The sequence below is a fragment of the Myotis lucifugus genome, unplaced genomic scaffold (genome assembly GCF_000147115.1).
Source record: "Myotis lucifugus unplaced genomic scaffold, Myoluc2.0 scaffold_437, whole genome shotgun sequence".
NCBI classification, from domain to species: domain Eukaryota; kingdom Metazoa; phylum Chordata; class Mammalia; order Chiroptera; family Vespertilionidae; genus Myotis; species Myotis lucifugus.
Window position 1 is genome coordinate 594,530 of NW_005871485.1, and position 20,473 is coordinate 615,002.

General features: G+C 37.9%; 1 protein-coding gene across 4 annotated transcripts in view; it reads left to right on the forward strand.

The window, feature by feature from the left end:
* UVRAG (UV radiation resistance associated) overlaps positions 1-20,473 on the forward strand; it is a 274,963-nt gene that overhangs the window by 55,879 nt on the left and 198,611 nt on the right. For all 4 annotated transcript variants that reach the window (XM_006102885.3, XM_014468223.2, XM_023744219.1 and 1 more), the window contains one exon: positions 12,651-12,736. In XM_006102885.3, the coding sequence (XP_006102947.1) occupies positions 12,651-12,736 (86 nt within the window). The remainder of the gene's footprint in view (positions 1-12,650; positions 12,737-20,473) is intronic.

Sequence of the window (20,473 nt, forward strand, 5' to 3'; positions counted from 1 at the left end):
CAGTCATTCCCAGTGGTCTTCTGTTAGGGTCAGTTTGCATATTACCCTTTATTATATAGGATACTTTTCACTTAAGGTATGGCTACTTTAGCAGGGTCACTTTTAGTCCTCACGCCAGAGAGTGGCATTGATGACAGTCAGTCCACTTCAGACTTGTAGTGTGTGACTACGAATGTGATCCTTTTTTGAGGGTTGTTTGAAACACTGAACTGTGAACAAGAATCTATCCCTGTTGATTTTAACTAAAATAAAAGAAATAATAAAAATAAATAAATAAAGAGCTCTGGCTGGTGTGGCTCAGTTGGTTGGGCATTGTCCAGTGCACCAAAAGGTTGCCAGTTCGATTCCCAGTCAGGGCACATGCCTGGGTTGTGAGTTTGATCCCTGGTAGGGGGCGTGCAGAAGGCCATGTTTCTCTTTCCCTCTCCCTTCTTTTCTCTCTCAAAACCAATTAAAAATATTTAAAAAATAAATAAAAAGAATTGATTTTAGTTTTAGGATCTGTATACCTTTGCTTAATAACATTATTCTTATTCTCATTGCTTCTTACTGCTTTGAGGGAGAGGAAAACATTCTCTGTTGTCTCAAACCTTAGACCAAATCTAGGGGAATACACATTTTTAGCTCCAGTTCAGTGTCTAAGGAGACGTCTTGCCTCCCTCCTTAATAGTTCACCATCTGGGCTTCATCAGAGTTCAGAGGCAGGGGGTGTCCAAGGCAGAAGGTGCTTGACAGAGGTACTTGCACAATTTTTCTCAGTTTTAACTTGGCTGACACTTAAAAGTGTATTAGTGTCCAAATAAACATATACACATAGGAACACAGGCTGTCTGTTGATTCATCAGGTAGCTATTTTAGGAGTAGTTGTATAAATAAATACTATATATTTTTTTAAGTACATGCATTGCATCTGAAAATGTGTTCAAGTAGTAGAATGAGCCATTGTTGTTGTTTTTTTTTTCTTGCCCATTATAATTTCTTATTCTACTTAAGTGGAAGGACTATTTGCAAAGTTTACTTACGGTTTTAAGAATAACATAGAACACTGACAGACAGGCCTGCAAGGGAAAGCTTTCGTTGGAGCCCTTAAATAACTGCCCTTGGGCTTCTACTTGGCCCTTTTGTTTTCACATTAACATACTAGAGGCCCGGTGCCCGAAATTCATCCACTGGGGGGGGGGGTGTCTCTCAGTCCAGCCTGCACCCACTCCAGTATGGGAGCCTTCGGGGGATGTCTGACTGCCAGCAATCGGACATCCCTCTCACAATCCAGGACTGCTGGCTCCCAACTGCTCGCCTGCCTGCCTGCCTGATTGCCCCTAACTGCTCCCCTGTCAGCCCGATCGCCCCCAATTGCCCTCCCCTGCTGGCCTGGTTGCCCTTAACTGCCCTCCCTTGCTAGGCTGATCGCCCACAACTGCCCTCCCCTGCCAGCCCGGTAGCCCCCAATTGACCTCCCCTGCTGGCCTGGTCGCCCTTAACTGCCCTCCCTTGCTAGGCTGATTGCCCACAACTGCCCTCCCCTGCCGGCCATCTTGTGGCAGCCATCTTGTGACAACATGGACACGGCCATCTTGTGATGACATGGGGGTGACCATCTTGTGACGACATGGGGGTGGCCATCTTGTGCGAGGGTGTGATGGTCAATTTGCACATTACCTCTTTATTATATAGGATTGTTTCTGGATGATTCAGACTCCTCCCAAATCTACATCTCCAGTCTGTATTTCCATACATCCAGACTTGTGTCAGATTGCTTGGATGTTTCAGACTCACAACACTCTATAGGTCCCAAACTGAGCTCAGTTCCCCTCCCCCTTTCAAAATAACCCTCCTCTGTGTGCTCCTTAGTTCAGTGAATGGTACTGCTATCCATCCATTTTCTCAAGTGAGAACAGGGAGTCATGTTGGACTCCGTCCCCTTTTTAAAAATCACTTCTTTGAATCACTACTGATGGTGCCTACTAAATATCTTCTTTCCTGGTTCTTGACTGTATAGCCAGATTTATCTTACTAAAAATGCTGGTCATGTCTCTTCTTCATGCAGATCATTTCAGAGTAATTAATGAATGGCTTATAAGGTCTTGCTGTGATCTGGTTCCTGATTTCTAAGTACTCCACCATATCACTTTCTTATGCTAAAATTTACCCGTCTCAGTTTTAGCTTAGATCCCATTTCCACAGAATGTTTTTCTGTAAATGCCCCCTAAATCCAGTTTGGATCCTTCTCTTATTCCCCATAGCACCTTGCATTTCATTTTCTGTATGATTGACCCTTATTCTGTTATATTCTGATTGCCCATTTGCTCATCTCTCTTTCTTATTACAATGTAAGGGGAGGGGCAGTGTCTCTCTTCATCGCTAATTTGTCCCTAGTGCTTGGTACTGTGCCTGGTATAGAGTAATAATTTAATAGCTATTTGATGAATGAGTGGATGAAGCTTCTGTAGCAGCAGATCATTAAAAATTCTATTGGGATATACTGCTTGCTCATCGTCAGTTATGTAGCTTGTTACTCAAAATTCAAGTTCTCTTTTTTAAAGTAGTTTTGACTCTTTCTGTATAGATACCTGTCATTCGTAAGTTATTATAGTTTAAGTGGAACTCTATTTTTCTCTCCAGATTTGCTTTCCCTTCCAATTTTCCACATCTTTATAACTATTTTCTCATTTATCCAGGCCTCAAATCTCGTAGTTAGGTTTGATGGATTTCTTTTATCCACTCGATTCAGTCATTAGACTCTTGAGTCCTTCTTTGAAATAACTTACATCCATGGCTACTTTTCCATCTCCATTGCCATAATCCAAGCTCAGGCCGGCATCCCTAGAGGGTTGATTACTGCATTAGTTTCCTGGCGGGCCTAATGACTATAGTCTCTATGTATCCACTCTGTCTTATTCACCGCTGCCTAACCAGTCTCCTAAAGCTCACTCGCATTTTGGTTGTATAGAGCAACTTTTCGTCTGCTAGATGCGTACAAATCTTTGACCCGATTTCCATCTCTCCATTAGCCTAAATTCAGCCAGTGTTGTTTAGGTTCTATCTCTGCTTTTATCTTTACTTCCTCTCTCCCTCTCTCTCTTTTTTCATAGTTTGAGTTCTCATTACCTCTAGTAAGTGGATTTTTAATAAAGCCTCCTAAGTGGTATTTGGACATTCTGCCTCCTCCAGTTTATTTTATTTGTCATTGCCAGAGTAACCGTCCTTAAATGTAGGTCTCATTATTAGCTGACACTGTCGGAAACCTTTCATGAGCCCTTATTGACCAGAGTTGTCTTGGCTTTTTAGCATGACACACATGGCTCTCTGTGCCCTCATGCTCCCAACTTAATCATTCAGCCATATCTCCCACTGTTTTCCTCTTCAGGATTCCCAGTCATTTTCATACCACAAAGTTGAACAAATTGGACCACTATTTAATGCTCGAACGTAGCTTGTACTTCCCATTGTCATGCTTTGGCCAAATGTATTCGGTCTGTATGGGACTTCCCTTCACTGCCATTCAGCTTTTTAATACTTCTTAGTCTATCTCAAATACTGCCACTGGTTGTGATCTTTGATGTTCCTGCTTCTACTTGATGGAATCTTTACCATATCAGAACTCCTGTAGCTTTTCTTTTTAACCTTTCTTTTGGCATCTTTACATTTTTTTCCTTTACTTGCAAACTTAACTGGGTTGTATACTTTTATAAGGATGGTAGCAATTGCCTGACACCTTCTATGTATTAGGTGTTTAGTAAACACTGAAATGAATAAGTGTATGTATAATACTATTTGCTTTATAATCAGTTATCCTGTCACCTGGATTTCTTCAGTACAATTTTTATAGTTTTAATAAAGTTAAGGACAGTCTTAGGACTGCTGTAGCAGCTAAAATGTACGTAACACATTTAAAAGGTGACTCATTCAGTGATCTAATACAGGGGTAAGCAAACTACAGTCCACATGTTTTTGTGTGTCCAGCAGGCTAAGAATGGTTTTTACATTTGTAATGAATTTGAAGGAGAAAACAAAGAATATGTGAGAGATGATATGTGGTTGGCAAAGCCTAAAATATTTACTATCTGGCCATTGACTGGGAAAGTTTGTTGACTGCTGATCTAGAAACACACCTGATCATCTGCCTAGACTTGCTCCTGCTCATGGGATATGTGAAAATATCTGCTTCCTTGAACAGTTTAGTAGATACTCACCCAGACCTTCTTTGAAAACAAATGGGTAGGCCTGGCTTCAGAAGAATTTTGAGTGACATGTAAATCTCTGGGCTCTTTGGCACTTAGCAGTATCTCACACAGATAACCAGATACAAACGAGCCATTTCTTTCCATTATACCCCTTCATCAGAGGTCTGTCGGGATTGCACATCTGGTGAAGTTAGTTGTCATTCAGAACAAGGCTCTTAGCGTATTTCAAGAATGATAATTGCTAAGTGGTGGCTGAAGCAGAAGGGTTTAATAATGTCCTTAAGTTGCCTTAAATGTACATGGACCCAGAATTTTAGAACTGGAAAAGGTCTTGGAGATCAAGTGTGGCATGGTCATTAAGAACATGGGCTGTGGAGCCAGACTGCATGGCTCTTCTACTTAATCCTCTCTGTGGCTCAGTTTCCTCACCTTTAAAGTGGGGATAATAATAGTATCTGTTTCACAGGGTTGTGTGACTATTAAATATGTTAACCTTTAGCATATTAACATTTATTAAAATTAACATGGCAAACAACACTGCCTGGCATACTGTAAATGCTCACAAATGCTTTCCTTGTGTCTGTTGCTTTCATTGTTTAATGATTGTTTTTAGTAGCAGTAATCTCATCTCATTTTATAATTAAAGAAACTGAGGCCTGGAGGAGTTAAATGTTTTTCTTCACGTTCGTGACAGGCAGAGTGGATTAAAAACCTTTCATTTGAATGCTCTTTCCCTGCTGTAATGTATTGCTTTTAATTGTGTGTTTGTAGTGTGGACAAGTTTTTAATAGGAAAAAATGTTTGGCAGCTTTTTGCATAAAATAAGAAAGGATAAATGGAATGTCATTAATCATTTCTCCTAAGAATCTTCAGTCTACTTCTAGTGGCTTTTATTATTTTGGATTTTATAGCTAATTTATAGGACTATCTTTCTTATTTTTGTTCTCTTTTTAATCTGCCCTCATGATATGTAAATTGCTTCTTAGCCATCTCTTATTTTTTGAGAGAAAATTCACATAACATACAATTAACCATTTTATTTTTTTTTATTATTTTTTTTTAATATATTTTATTGATTTTTTACAGAGAGGAAGGGAGAGAAATAGAGAGTTAGAAACATCGATGAGAGAGAAGCATCGATCAGCTGCCTCCTGCACACCCCCTACTGGGGATGTGCCCACAACCAAGGTACATGCCCTTGACCGGAATCGAACCTGGGACCTTTCAGTCCGCAGGCCGACGCTCTATCCACTGAGCCAAACCGGTTCGGCCAATTAACCATTTTAAAGTGTACAATTTAGTTGCATTGGTATTTTCATAATGTTGTGTAGCCACCACCTCTATCAAGTTCATCACCCCAAAAGAAATCCCACATCCATTAAACATTCTCTCTACATTTTGCCCTCCCCACCCCCCCCCCCGGCAAACACCAGGGTACTTCTGTCTCTGTGGATTTATGTATTCTGAATATTTCATAGAAATGGAATCATGCAATATATAACCTTCTGTGTTTGGGTGCTTTCACTTAGCAGAATGTTTTTGAGGTGCATCCACATGTAACATGTGTCAATACTTCTTTCTTTTTATGGCTGAGTAATATCCCATTGTATGAATATGCCATATTTTGTTTATCCATATCTGTTGATGAATGTTTAGCTATTTCTATCTTTTGGCTATTGTGAATAGGGCAGCTATGAACATTTGTGTACAAATACTTGTTTAAGTACCTGTTTTCAATTCTTTTGGACATATACCTGGACTGGCATTCCTGAGTCATATGGTAATTCTGTTTAACTTTTTGAGGAATTGCCAAATTTTTTTTCCTCAGAGGCTGACCATTTTACATCTCCATCAGCAATGTATGACGATTCTAATTTCTCTACATCCTTGTCAACAGTTACTTTCTGTTTTTTACCCCCAATCTTAAAATTCTATCTATCATCTATCTATCCATCCATCCATCCTAGCGGGTATAAAGTATCTCATTGTAGGTTTTTAAAAAAATGTTATTTTATAGATATTTTTAGAGAAAGAAGAAAGGAGAGAGAGAGAAACATTGATGAGAGAGAAACATCTATCAGCTGCCTCCTGCACACCACCTTCTGGGGATTGAGCCCACAACCCAGGCATGTACCCTGATTGGGAATCAAACCTATGACCACTTGGTGCTTGGGATGATGCTCAACCAACTGAGCTACACAGGCTAGGGCTCTCATTGTAATTTTGAGTTGCATTTCCCCAATGACATTGAACATCTTTTCATGTGCTTGTTTGCTATTTATGTAACTTTTTTTGGAGAAATGTCTTTAAGTACTTTGCCTATTTTTAATTGGATTTTGTAGCTAATTTATAGGACTCTTTCTTATTTTTGTTCTCTTTCTCATCATGTTTGTCTTGTTATTGTTGAGTTGTCAGAGTTCCTTATGACTTCTGGATATTAGACCTTCATCAAATATATGATTTGCAAATATTTTCTCCCATTTTAGTTTGTTTTTGCACTTCCTTTATAGTGTTCTTTACACAAAAAGTTTAAAATTTTGATGTAGTTTAATTTATTATTTCCTTGGATGGTCATACTTTTGGTGTTATATATCTAAGAATCCATGGGCAAATCCCAGGTTATATAAATGTACCTCTGTGTTTTCTTCTAATAGTTTTATGTTTTTAGCTCTTACAATTAGACTTTGATAAATTTTGGGGGTAATTTTTGTACATGGTATTAAGGATGGACCCAACTTCATTCTTTTGCATGTGGCTACTCAGTTGTTTCAGCATCATTTGTTGTAAACACTGTTCTTTCCCCATTGAATAATAGTCTTGGCACCTTTGTTGAAAATCAATTGAATATAGGTGTATGAATTAACTTATGGGTTCTCAGTTCTATTCCACTTATCTATATATCTCAGCTTATGCCAGTACTACACTTGTGATTACTGTTACTTTGTAGTAAGTTTTGAAATTGGTAAGCATGAGTCCTCCAATTGGTGTATATTACATTGATTGATTTTCATTTATTGAACCACTCTTATATACCTTGAATAAAGCCCACTTATTCCTGGCATATAATCCTTTTAAGAAATTATTTTTAATTGTGGCAAAATATACAGAATGTAATATTTATCACCTTAACCATTTTAAGTGTACAGTTTAGTAGTATTAAGTAAGTTCACATTGTTGTGCAACCATCGCCACCATCCATCTCCAGAACTCTTTTCATCTTGAAAAACTGAAACTCTCTACTCATTAAGCACTAAGTCTCCATCTTCCCCTTTCCCAGGTGTCCTGGCACTCACCCTACTGTTTCTATGAATTTGACTATACTAGGTACCTTATGTAAGTGGAATCATACAGTATCTTCTTTTGTCACTGGCTTCTTTTATGTAACACTAGGGGCCCAGTGCATGAATTCATGCACCTTGAAAGGAACTGTGTGGGCTGCGAGGCTGCAGTGGGCACAGGGGCGCCCCCGCCCAGTCCCTCCCGCCATGGCCCCTGGTTCCCTGTCTGCCAACAGCCCCGTTCCTGCCGTTGCCAGTCCCATGGGCTGACGCCACCGGCCCTGCTTGCACCCGCTGATGGCGTGGAGCAATTGGGGCCAGTGCCAGCAGCAGGTTGGAGCAGGGCCGGAGCCGTCAGTGGGTGTGAGTGGCAGCTGCTGCCCCGATCGCCCCTCAGGAGCAGGGGGAGGTGGAGAAGCCCTCAGGGGCGATCGGGGCAGTAGCCGCTGCTCGCACCCACTGATGGCGCCAAGCGATCAGGACTGGTGCCGGGTGCTGGCAGTGGGTGTAAGCAATGGCTTTAGCGCCAGCTGCGGGTGTCAGCGGGGCCGGTGCCGGCAGCAGGTGCAAGCACCGGGCAGGACCACAGTGCGCAGGAGCAAAGAATTTTTAGTAACCACCAGAGGCTTGCCCTGGAGACAGTGACTGGCACCCCGACTTGGTCTGGCGCCCCCGCTCACCTCCTCCAGCATCCTGCTGTGGCCGACACCCACCATGTTCCATGTTCTGTGCACGCCCCCTGATGGTCAGCGCACGTCATAGTGACCGGTTGTTCGGTTGTTCCACCATTCGGTCTATTGGTATATTAGCCTTTTATTATGTAAGATAATGTCATCCATATTATAGCACACATCAGAATTTCCTAACTTTATAAGGCTAAATAATATTCCATTGTATGAATATATGCTACACATTTTGTTTGTTGATTCATCTGTTGATGAACCTTAGGTTTCTTCTACCACTTGACTGTTGTGAATAAGGCTATTATTGAACATGGATGTAAAAAATCTGTCTTTGAGTCTTGTAATTCTTCTGGATATATGTCCAGAAGTAGAATTGCTGGACCAAATGGCATACACCTTTTTTAATATTCTACTGGATTAATTTTGCTAATATTTTGTTGAAGATTTTTACATTTGTATACATAAGGGATATTGGTCTCTAATTTTCTTGTGATATTATCTGGCTTTGTTATCAGAGTAATACTTGTCTCATAAAATGAGTTAAGAAATATTTCTTCCTCTTCCATTTTTGGATAGACTTTGAGAAGGATTAGTGTTATTATTTAAAAAAAAAAATGATTGGTAGAATTCACCAGTCAATTCATGTGGTTCTGGGCTTTTCTTTCCTGGGATTTTTATGATTACTGATTCAACCTTTTTACTTGTATTCTGACTTTGTTAAATTAACATTTGTTAAGTGGAGCATAGGGGGCCAGATGGTGAGCTATGATTTAACCACAGATCATAAGAGAAACTGAAATAGAGAAGTTATTTACTCACAGGTTCTAGAGGAATTACAGGACATGCCTCAAAGAGCCACCTAGGGGCAGGAGACAGAGGCAGCACCTTGGTACATGCCTGTATTAGAATCCATGGGTGGAGTGCTTTGGGCTTCCTGGGCTAGGGCTGAGCTGGTTAATTTAAACCAAAGGAGCAGAGTTTTGGTAGTCTCCATGTTTGTTTGTTTTTTATTTAATTTTCTTTTCTTTATTGATTAAGGTATTACATATGTGTCCCTTATTCCCTCATTGCCTCTCCACCCCCCTACTCATGCCCTCACCTCCATTGGTTTTTTTTTCTAGTGTGTGCATAAAGGCATACAGGTGCTGGTAGCAGGGGAGACGACTGCTTGATCACAAGTCAGATCAGGAACTTACATTGGCTTCTGACTCTGAGCTGCCATCCAGGTGTGCGCTTCCCTGAGGGGCTAGTGTCAGTTTAAGGTCCTTGCGGGCTGCTTGCTCAAGGCAGCAATACCGTGGAGTAGCTTAGCTAAACTTTTAGACAATTTGTAGGTCTTTTCAGATTTTCTGTTTTTTCTTGAGTTATTTTTGTGTTTCGAGTTGTTTCCATTTATCTAGGTTATCTGATTTGTTGGCATGCAATTGTTCATAGTGTTCTTCTGTAATACTTTTTATTTCTGTAAGGTTGGTGATAATGTTCTCATTTTCACTCTGATTTTAGTGATTTGAGTCTTCTCTCTTTTTTTCTTGCTCAGTCTAGCTTAAGGTTTGTCAGTTCTGTTGATCTTTTCAAAGAACTAACTTGGTTTTGTTGATTTTTTTTCTTTGTTGTTTTTGTATTTTCTATTCCATGGATCTCTGCTCTAATTTTTATTATTTCCTTCTTTCTTGTTTTGGGTTTAGTTTATTCTTTTTCTAGTTTCTTAAGGTAGAAGATTATTGATTTGAGCTCTATTTTTTTTTTTTTTGATGTAGATGTTTGCAGCTATAAATTACACTCAGAGCCATACCGGCCAGGCTCCATTTTTTAATTTTCAATCTATTTGTGTTTTTGGTTCTAAAGTGCATCCCTTGTAGATAGCCTATAGTGGGTTGCTTAAAAATATATTTTCTGCCATCCTCTGCCTTTCAGTCCACTTACATTTAATGTAATTACAGATATGGAAGTTCTGCCATTTTTCTATTTGCTTTCTTATATCATTTTTGTTTCGTATTTCCTTCATTACTACCTTTTTTGGTGTTATCTACTTTCTCATGTAACATTTTGATTCTTTTCTCATTTATTTTACTATGTATCTTTTAGTTATTTTCTTAGTGGTTACCCTGGGGATTACAATTAACATATTAATTTACAACAATCTAATTCAAATTAATATCAATTTAGTTTTACTATTGTATAAAAACTTTTCTTATATATTGCCATAGACCAATTCCAGCATATCATAATTTTAAGAGAGCTCCGTTCCCCTTTGTGTTACTATTGTCACAAGCAACATCTTATTTATTACTTTTATTATATTTTTATTGATCTCAGAAAGGAAGGGAGAGGGAGGGAGAGAGAGAAACATCAATGATGAGAGAGAATCATTGATTGGCTGCTTCCTGCACATCCTCTCCTGGGGATTGAGCCCGCAACCCAGGCATGTGCCCTTGAGCAAAATAGAACCTAGTACACTTTTGTCCACAGGCTGATGTTCTAGCCCAGCGGTTCTCAACCTGTGGGTCGCGACCCTTTTGGGGGTCGAACGACCCTTTCACAGGGGTCACCTAAGACCATCGGAAAACACATATATAATTACATATTGTTTTTGTGATTAATCACTATGCTTTAATTATGTTCAGTTTGTAACAATGAAAATACATCCTGCATATCAGATATTTACCTTATGATTCATAACAGCAGCAAAATTACAGTTATGAAGTAGCAACGAAAATAATTTTATGGTTGGGGGTCACCACAACATGAAGAACTGTATTAAAGGGTCGTGGCACTTAGGAAGGTTGAGAACCACTGTTCTAGCCACTGAGCCAAACTGGCTAGGGCACAAATTACATCTTTATAATTGTGTGATCATCAAGATAGTTCTGTAATTATTGTTTCATATGTTATCTAATTGATTGATTTTTAAATGCTAAACCAACTTTACATTTTTAGAATAAATTAAGTCAATAATGATGTGTGTTATTATTTTATTCTTATAATATATTGCTAGTTTATCTTTAATTTTTATTTTTTTAAAATATATTTTATTGATTTCTTACAGAGAGGAAGGGAGAGAGATAGTTAGAAACATCAATGAGAGAGAAACGTCGATCAGCTGCCTCCTGCACACCTCCTACCGGGGATGTGCCCCCAACCAAGGTACATGCCCTTGACCGAAATCAAACCTGGGACCTTCCAGTCCACAGGCCGACACTCTATCCATTGAGCCAAACTGGTTAGGGCTTGCTAGTTTAATTTATTAATATTTTGCCAAGGATTTTTGTGTCTGTGTTCATGAGGGATATTGGTCTGTAATTGTGTGTGTGTGTGTGTGTGTGTGTGTGTGTGTGTGTGTGAGAGAGAGAGAGAGAGAGAAAGAGAGAGAGAGAGAGTCTTTGTCAAGTTTTAGCATCAGTAATGCTAGTCTTATGAGTTGAAAATTGTTCCCTTTTCCTCTATTTTATGAATGAGTTTGTGTTCATTAATGTTATTTCTTAATGCTTGGTAGAATTCATCAGTGAAACCATATGAACCTAAACATTTTTGTGGGCAGCTTTTTAAAATATTCACTTAAAAAAAGATATAGGGTTACTCAGTTACTGTTTCATGATCAATTTTGACATTTCGTATTTTTCCAAGTAGTTTGTCTAATTCATCTAAGTTGTCAAATTCAGTAGCATAAAGTTGTTCATAATATTCTAATAACCTTTTTTTGAGGTAGCATGGATTAGTAGTATTTTAATGTCTGTAGCAACATAACTTTAAAAATGCTTATAATAGTATTATAACAAACATTTATATAGTGCTTATTACATATATTTTACTTTTCAAATATTAACTTTTTAAATTCCCACAACCATTTGTGAAGTAGGCAATATTATCACTCCATAGTACAGAAGAAGAAACCAAGGTTAAACTGAGAATGCGCAGATACCTTGCTCAAGAGACTACAGAGCTGGTGTATTAAGGGCTTACGTTGTAATCAGGTGGTCTGGGTCCAGAGCCCTTTTTTCTTAACTACTATTTACTTTATCTGCCTTAAATGATAAATACCTGTTCTGTAATTCTTATGGATTGTGCCATGTTTTCTCTAGAAACCATCCTTGCTCCCACCATCTTTGTACCACTAAGTGGAAATGTTTGTTTCTGGTATTCGTAATTGGAACTTGGAATGCCTTTTCCCCCATAAAAACATTACATGCAATGACTAGGTATACTTGAAATATTATTGTTAATACTCTTCTTCAGTCACATATGTAAAAAAGACTTCTGGGGCTTCTCTGCGAAATTCACTGCAAAATGTGAAACATTGTTTCTGTGGAAAAATATTAGAGGAAATTTATTTTGAGTTCACTTGCATAAAATGTTAAATTTTAGTTATATGGAAGTTGTAATTTTTGAATCTCTTAACAATTTGAATTTACTGAAGTGTTTATAAATCATAATGTTAAAAATACAAACATGATTAATTGTGCACATATTGTTTCACTTTGATTAATTTGTTAATTAATATCTTTTAGGGTTATTCAAATGCTCAGAAGAATATTCTTCTTCAGGTGGATCAGAACTGTGTTCGCAATTCTTATGATGTCTTCTCTTTGCTGCGGTAAGAAACTTCGTAGAGTCCTCCTGCATTTTCTAAAGAATCTTCCTCATTTTGAGTCTGTGACATTTCAGGGTGAGGAAATGTATGGGAGGTTTAGAAGCCGTTATTCAGGCTTGGCATTTTTTAGTGAGAGCTTCATAAATTTTGTAGCTACAGTGACTTAAGTGTATCTCCTTCACAAAACCTTTGAAAAGTCATTTCCTTTCTTTGGACAGTGGGGGAGAGTGATTGGAAGCCAGTGATCTTAAGACAGGGGCATGAGCTATTTCTAGTCTTTTGCACTAGAAAGAGCAGCAAGCAGAAGTACAAAATTTAGACTTATCAGAATTTTAACAACTACAGCATTACTAGAAAAGCCCTCCTATAGCCCCAGACACAGCTTAGAGTTTTGACCTGCTGTTCATCTTTTAAAAGAACCATGTTTGGCAGGGCAAAGGAGCTTTGCACGAATCTCATGTTCAGAGGCTTAACTGCTGCAACTCTGTATTTTTATAATGTCTGGCTTAATTTTGAAAGATTTTAAAATTTGTTTTTAATTTTCAGTGTTGTAGATCATCTAGGACATTTTCCTAAGAGGCAGGTTACCAAAATAAATGCAATTCAAAATAAAGTTCACAGTGACACTCAACCTGTGTTCACCCTCCTCAGACAGATGGTTCATTGAAATTTGATTTTGGAAGTCTTTTTCTAATGTTTACATAACACATCATAAATTTCAGACCATTAGACATCCCTTATATATCTACTAGAGGAAGAGTCCAGAAGGATTATTGGACTCTTGTCCCATTGGACGATTATTTATTTTATAAACATTATGAAATGGGCCTTTCCTTTGCAAATCTTGAATTTTATTATCCATGATGATAGAGAGTTTGGTCACATGGACTGTATAAATTGCTCTTAAGAGACAATGATTTCAACTAAAGTAACCACACACATTTGATGACTTTTGATTCTCATCTGAGAAGTACTTTCACTTTGAATTCTTAGGCTAAATAACAGAATGAATAGGATTTAGTAACCAGATAGTAGAGAAAGCAGGAGGTGTCAAAATATGTAACTCATATTTTTGAGCCTATACAGTTTGGGACTACATTAAGTTTTAAGTATTGGAAAGAAGACTGTACAGAAATAATTTGAAATGTGAGTAAGCAACTAATATTTCTTGACCTGTTTTCTTAAGTAAAATGAGAGTATAGATATTATTTTAAAGATATCTTCCAAGTATGAGATTCTGTGACCTTATTAGAGAAATCAGTAGATTAAAAGAGAAAGGAATGCAAAGTCAGTGAGAAGGAGGATTTGGGAAAGGCAGCATCATAAACTAAGAGAATCAGATTCAAGGAGCATCAAAAGCTCCTTCATGATACAGAAGAATGGAAACTGATCAGACAGACTGTAGCATCTTGGGAAGCAGCATGGTGTAATAGAGAATGCTTCCATCAACCTGACCCTGACTTGAGTTATCCTTGATTTATCCAATTCGTTTAACCTCTGTGATTCTTCTAGAAGTTGGAAGCAGTGAAGTGTAATTTACAAGCATTTTCACATTTATGATCTCATTCTCTTAGAAACTTTTTATGTTCACACACCAGTGTAGAAGCTGAAGTCAAGAGGTGTTAAATGATTTATTTACCTGAGGGCACACAGTAGGAAAGAGCCAGGCTGGAGGTCAGTATGAAGGTTTTCTGTCAAGCATGTTTTGTAGATCCTTTTCTAAGTCTCACTTACCTTTGTAGGCTGGTGGTTATGAGGTGAACATTGGTAGTGGCTCAGTTAGTTAACACTGATCTTGCAATGATATGTCTCTTGGGGGTTTCATTTCTAGGGTATCTTTCAGAGTCCTCAGGTGGGTTAGCAGTTTGAATTGCCTTATTAACAGTGGCCCTGTCTTTACCATTGTGTTAAATCATTTATAGCTGGTAGCACATTCCCAGGGAAATGCAGCTTTCTCTGAACATTCTCTCAAGACATTAGAAAAAAAGTAACCATCATCTCTCTGCTCAATCAAAAGTGCTTGGAAAACAATTTTGTGTCCATCAGTTTTGTTCATAGTTTGCCTTCTTTATTTAACTCAGGCAACATTGTTCCTGGATGAGAATAATTTAAGAAATATATCTTCTCTTTTCCTGATGCTTTCTTGGTTTGTGAAATTGTTACTTCTTGATCTGTCATTTTATGTGAAAACACACAGTCAGAATTTTTTAATATCACTTTTAACTCCACAAGATTCTCAGTGTCTTTTGGAGTCAGGATCCGAATCCAGGTCTCCTGGTTCTGTTTTTCAAGAGTGTATTCTAACTAATAACTTTCACTGTGTTGTTATGTGTGACTGTCTCAGGAAAGCAGGAAATCTTGACTAAGACAAGGATTTGGAAGCACCAAGGACCAGGGTTAAAACTCCTTGAGATGGATGTGATGTACCATTTTTTAGGAAAACAATAACCTGAAGTTTTACTCAGATTTTTTTCACCTATAGTGAAGAATTTAGGCTATTTTTAGTTGTCAAAATAATAGAAACTTTTTCTAAATTTACCTTTAGTGTGTGCAATGGTAATTAAATTTTTGCTTCTTTAACCCTTGGAAATTCCTGGATTAAGAGTTAGTTTTCGTGTAAGCCAGTGGTTCTCAACCTTCTGGCCCTTTAAATACAGTTCCTCATGTTGTGACCCAACCATAAAATTATTTTCGTTGCTACTTCATAACTGTAATGTTGCAACTGTTATGAATCATAATATAAATATTTGATATGCAGGATGGTCTTAGGCGACCCCTGTGAAAGGGTCGTTCGACCGCCAAAGGGGTCGTGACCCACAGGTTGAGAACCACTGATGTAAGCAGACATTTAATTAAGAGCCATTTGATCTTTACCACAAGGTGTCGATGTTGCTCTTTAACTGGCATTTGAAGTTTATTTTACAATGCTGAGGTGAGAAAAATAGGGTTAAAGATTAAAAATAGGGCATTTATTTTTAGGAGTTAACTTTTTTCTATTATTCCTTCTAGGTTAAGGGGTTTCTAGATGTATTAGATAGCCTTTTCCTGTTGGTTCTGTTAATATTTTTTTCTCTTTTAGGGAGTTATTGAAAGATGCTAAAGAGAGGAGGAAGGACATGGTCAGGTGTGCAATTTAGAATTCTAACTATGGTAACAGTATGGACAAGACCTGAGGGAAGAGACTGATAGCAAGGAGGTATCTGTAACCCTACCTGTTCTCTGTGATTGAAAGATGATTTTTGATGTTTAAAAACTCATTTTTTTCTTTCTTTCACATGTCCTCAAAAAGGTAGTTCTATTGAAGTGAGATATGTAGGCATAATTCTGGTTTTCTTCTGGTATAGTTCTTATTTTTTTTCCCTTCCCCTTTTGACTTGTCCTACATTAGGCAGTTTAATAAGTGGAAGTATGGTGTGGAGGTCATGGGCCCTCCACTGAGATTCCAGTTGTAAAACTGCCATATGCCCATAACTGGATGCAAGATTTTGGGCGAGTCCATTTGGTCTGTTGCAAACTGCTCCTGTAAAATAGGGATAGGGTTTGTCTCAGAGGAATATTATGAGAATACAATTAGGTGAAATGCTGGAAACATCCTACTATAGTTACTTGCATATAGTAGTCATTTAATAAATAAAAGTTTTCACTTTCCTCTTTACTTCCCCATCTTATGCCAGTGTTCTTTTTTGTGTCATCACTGGCTTTTCCAATATTTAGCACAATTTTCCTTCCTTGCCCTTCTAGTGCCTACCACCTGTGCTACTAATCCTAAACAGTCACGATAAAAATGGTTTCGCATGTGTATGTCTTTTTCTTCCTAACGACATTGAAAACTTCATAAAGGACAGGATTATTTCATATGGTTATATTTCTTCTCTCTATCTTACCGGGTTCTTGGTCTTGTTGGCGTTCCCGTGGGTCCTGTTGTGATCCTAGAGGCCTAGTTCCTGTGGGTCCTAGGACTCTTTCACATTGCTTTCTGCCTGAGTACTCTCTTCCATTACCACAGCTTCCACAAACTCGTCCACATGTTAATGACTCTCAGATCTATATCTCTTTTTTTTTTTTTTTTATTTCTGATCTGTTTTTTTTTTCCAATCATCAGTGGACACTTACACTTTCATGATGTGTGGGAACCTCAACCCTAACATGGCAAGAGCAACACTCATTGGCCTAGTTTTCCTTTCCTTTTCCCTGGTTTGCTAGTGGTATTATCACCATTTCAGGTACCTCAAGTGAACACACCCCTCTTTGTTTTCACCTCTGTTTTCCTGGACTATTTTCTGACCTTCTAACTAATCTCCCTATGACCAGTTTTTTTTTTAATGCAATTAATAGTAATTATTTATGGAGTACTTTGTGCCAGGAATTATTCTTATTATTCTAATTAATTATTCTCTTAATTCTCACTACAACCCTCTGTGGCAAGAATTATTCCTATTCCTATTTGCAGATGATGAAATTGAGGCACAAAGCAGTTTATTCAAGGTCACACAACTAGTGTTAACCTGTATTCAACCCAGACAGTCTAGCTCCCAAGCCCAGGTTCTTAACCAGTACATCCTACTGCTTTGTAATTTTGTACACTGCTCCAGTATAATTCATCTGCCACATTTCTGCCAGAGTGACCTTTTTTATTTTTAAAAATTTTTTATTGTTGAAAGTACTACATATGTTCCCTTATTTTCCCTATCGACTCCCTTCAGGCCTCCCCCTCCCGCCTCACCACCCCACTGTCTGTGTCCATGGGTTATGCATTATGCATACAAGGACTTTGTTTGATTACCTCCCACCCACCCATCCTCCCCTGCCTTCCCTCTGAGATGCAGCACTCTGTTCCATGCTTCCATGTCTCTGGATCCACTCTGTTTATCAGTTTGTTAATTAGATTCCATATATGAGTGAGATCATGTGATACTTGTCTTTCTCTGACTGACTTATTTCACTTAGCATGTTACTCTCCAGGCAAAGTGACCTTTTTTTAAAAGACACATCAGTTTTGTCATTAGGTTTAGAAATCTTTGAATAAATGTGGTATTCAAAAGATGTTGTTCTAACACTTCATAGGGACTAGTGTCCTTATTTCAAGTCTTTCTACACTGCCTGTGCAATTAATAGCTAGCATTTATTGGGCACTTACTGTGTTATATTAGTTCTTCATTGTCTAGTTCTCTTGTCAGCACCCTCAAACTGAGAGCTCCTTTAGGCTGGAATCCTTGTTTTATCAATCTTTGTATTGGTGCTTTCACAGTGCATATCCTATGTAATAAAAGGCTAATATACAAATTATCCCCTTGACTGGGAGTTCAACTGGAACTTCGACCAGGGGGTGGGGCCAGGTCCCCCCCCCCCCCCCCGCCCATTGGGGCTGGGGCCAGCTAGCAAACTGCCCGCAGCCCCTCCCCACAGCCGGCCCTGCCCCTGATCGGCCCCAGTCTGGGTGGACTGGACCCACCTGTGCACAAATTTGTGTACTGGGCCTCTAGTCATATATATTAAGCATTTATTATCTGCAAATTGAACTATTCTTCAGGTTGTAGAGGTCTAGGTTTTGATGCCTATTACTGGTTTGCATCTGGCTAAATGAGAGTTGTAAAAAATTTTTAGGCTGGTATCTAAAAAGTGTTGAAAATATAATCAGATATGTGAACCTTCAACTGCCTCTTTTCTTTCTTCCCTTCACATAACACCTGGTGAGATTTCAGGATTCTGTGACTTTTAATTTTATTCCTTACACAGATTTTTCTGGAAGATCTTTATCTGGCTGTCTGGAGGCAAATTGCCCCCCCCCCCCCCCTTGATAGAAAATACTTTCTGCTATAAAATTTTAAACTTAGAAAGGAAATGGTTACGTCAGATAAATTATTCTTAGGGTGATATTTAGAAAACAGATGGGGTGAAATGTATAAGGGCATTAACTGTCCATAATCTTTAAATTTTGCATGTGGTCACCAACTTTTGATCTCTTCCTAAGTAGTAATTGCAAGTATACAGAATATAGCTAAGTACTCAGCTGAAAGTGAAATATGTCACAAAATTTATGTATTAAAACTCATATTCTTTTCTATGCATGGTAGAGACTAGGCTCTTAAGCCAGTGTCTGGGTGCTCGTTTTTAATAAATTAGAAAGGGAACTAAGAGGATTACTGTTAAGGTAGACACACTGACAGCAAGCGAGGAGAAGTGAAAGCTGATAGTTTGCTGTTTGTGATGTACTCTTTGATTCTGGAATATAACTGAGTGGTAAATCGTATTAGCTACTGTCTTACCTTTGTAGTTGCTACGTTTGGATTTGCTAGTAGCCCTCTCTCACTACTTCCCATAAAAGGAGGGCCGGGGAGAAATATTTTAATTGTAAAGAGAGACTAAGTAAGAAAATAGAGGCAGCTTACCTCTTCCACCATGTGAGGTTATGTGCAAGCAGTCAGTCCTTTACCCAAGCACCTCTCCATGTTGCAGTTCACTGAAGTTAATAATGAGAATTATTACTATTGAGAGCGCACCATGTTAGTTTTCACTAATGCTGTCGCCGTAGAACAGATGAGGAAACCGAACCTTCAAAAGGTGTAAGGACTTGCCTAGCACCCTAAGATGAAAAAGTGTAAAAGCAGATTTGAATAAAGGTCTGCCAGGTAGTGCCTGCGCTTTTTCCCATTATACCATATTGATGTCAAATTATCAGTAAAATATAAAGTTTGTGATTACGAGAGTTTATTTAAGAAAGTAGGCATGTGTGAAAAGTTCTAGAAAGATTTTCAATCAAAATTTAAAATGAAAAATTTTGGTATTTAAGTTTTGGTTAAACAAAATTCGGTTTATGTATAATAGCACACATTTTATTCTTATTCTTCTTGTTCTCTCTCTCTGCATACACACATAAAAACACACACATACAGATATATTTAAAAAAATAGAGCTTTAACAAAATACTGGAGTAATTTTGGGTGCATTCCCCCTCCCTTCTACTTTTTATCTTGTCTTCTTCCTTTAACCGTTCTCCACCACTATCCTGCCAGAAAGCCACCAGCTATTATAGACTGAATGTTGTGCCCTCCCAAAAACCATAGGTTTATCTCTTCTTCTTCAATGCAATGCTTATACTGATTTTCTAGTCTTACTACTTTTACGAAACCTAGACCTTTTCAAGTAATGTTGAAAAGTAATGGGTATTACTTTTGAAAATAGTGAGTATTCTACTCCAGTTCTTATTTAATTGAAAACATTCAGTATTTTGCTGTTTAGAATATTTTCTGTTAATTTTGGAAAATCTTTAAAATAGTTTTTTCTATTTATTTAACGTTTTTATTAGGGATGGATGCTGAATTTTTGGAAATGCCATTTCACATTTATTGACATTATATATTTTCTTCTTTTAATTTATAGTTGCATTAAGGTATGTAGATTTCCTGATATTGCATTCATAGTTAGTTAATAGGTTACTCTTTTGCTCATTCCTATAAGGGAGATTGGTATATACTAGTAGTATTTGTAATAGTTGTTTTTCTTTGTGGGGGACAGTATAGGTAACCATTTTTTCTAAGATCTTAAAATTGAATTGTGAAGCTTTTCGTCTTTTTCTATGACCCTGATCTGTTAATTAATAATAATACTATCTACCTCATTGGGTTGTTTGGAGGATTAAATGGATTAATACGAAGTACTTAGTACAGTGACTGAATATAGTTAGCACTATATGGGTTGGCTATTAGCATCATCATCATCATCTGAAACACCTTAAATAAT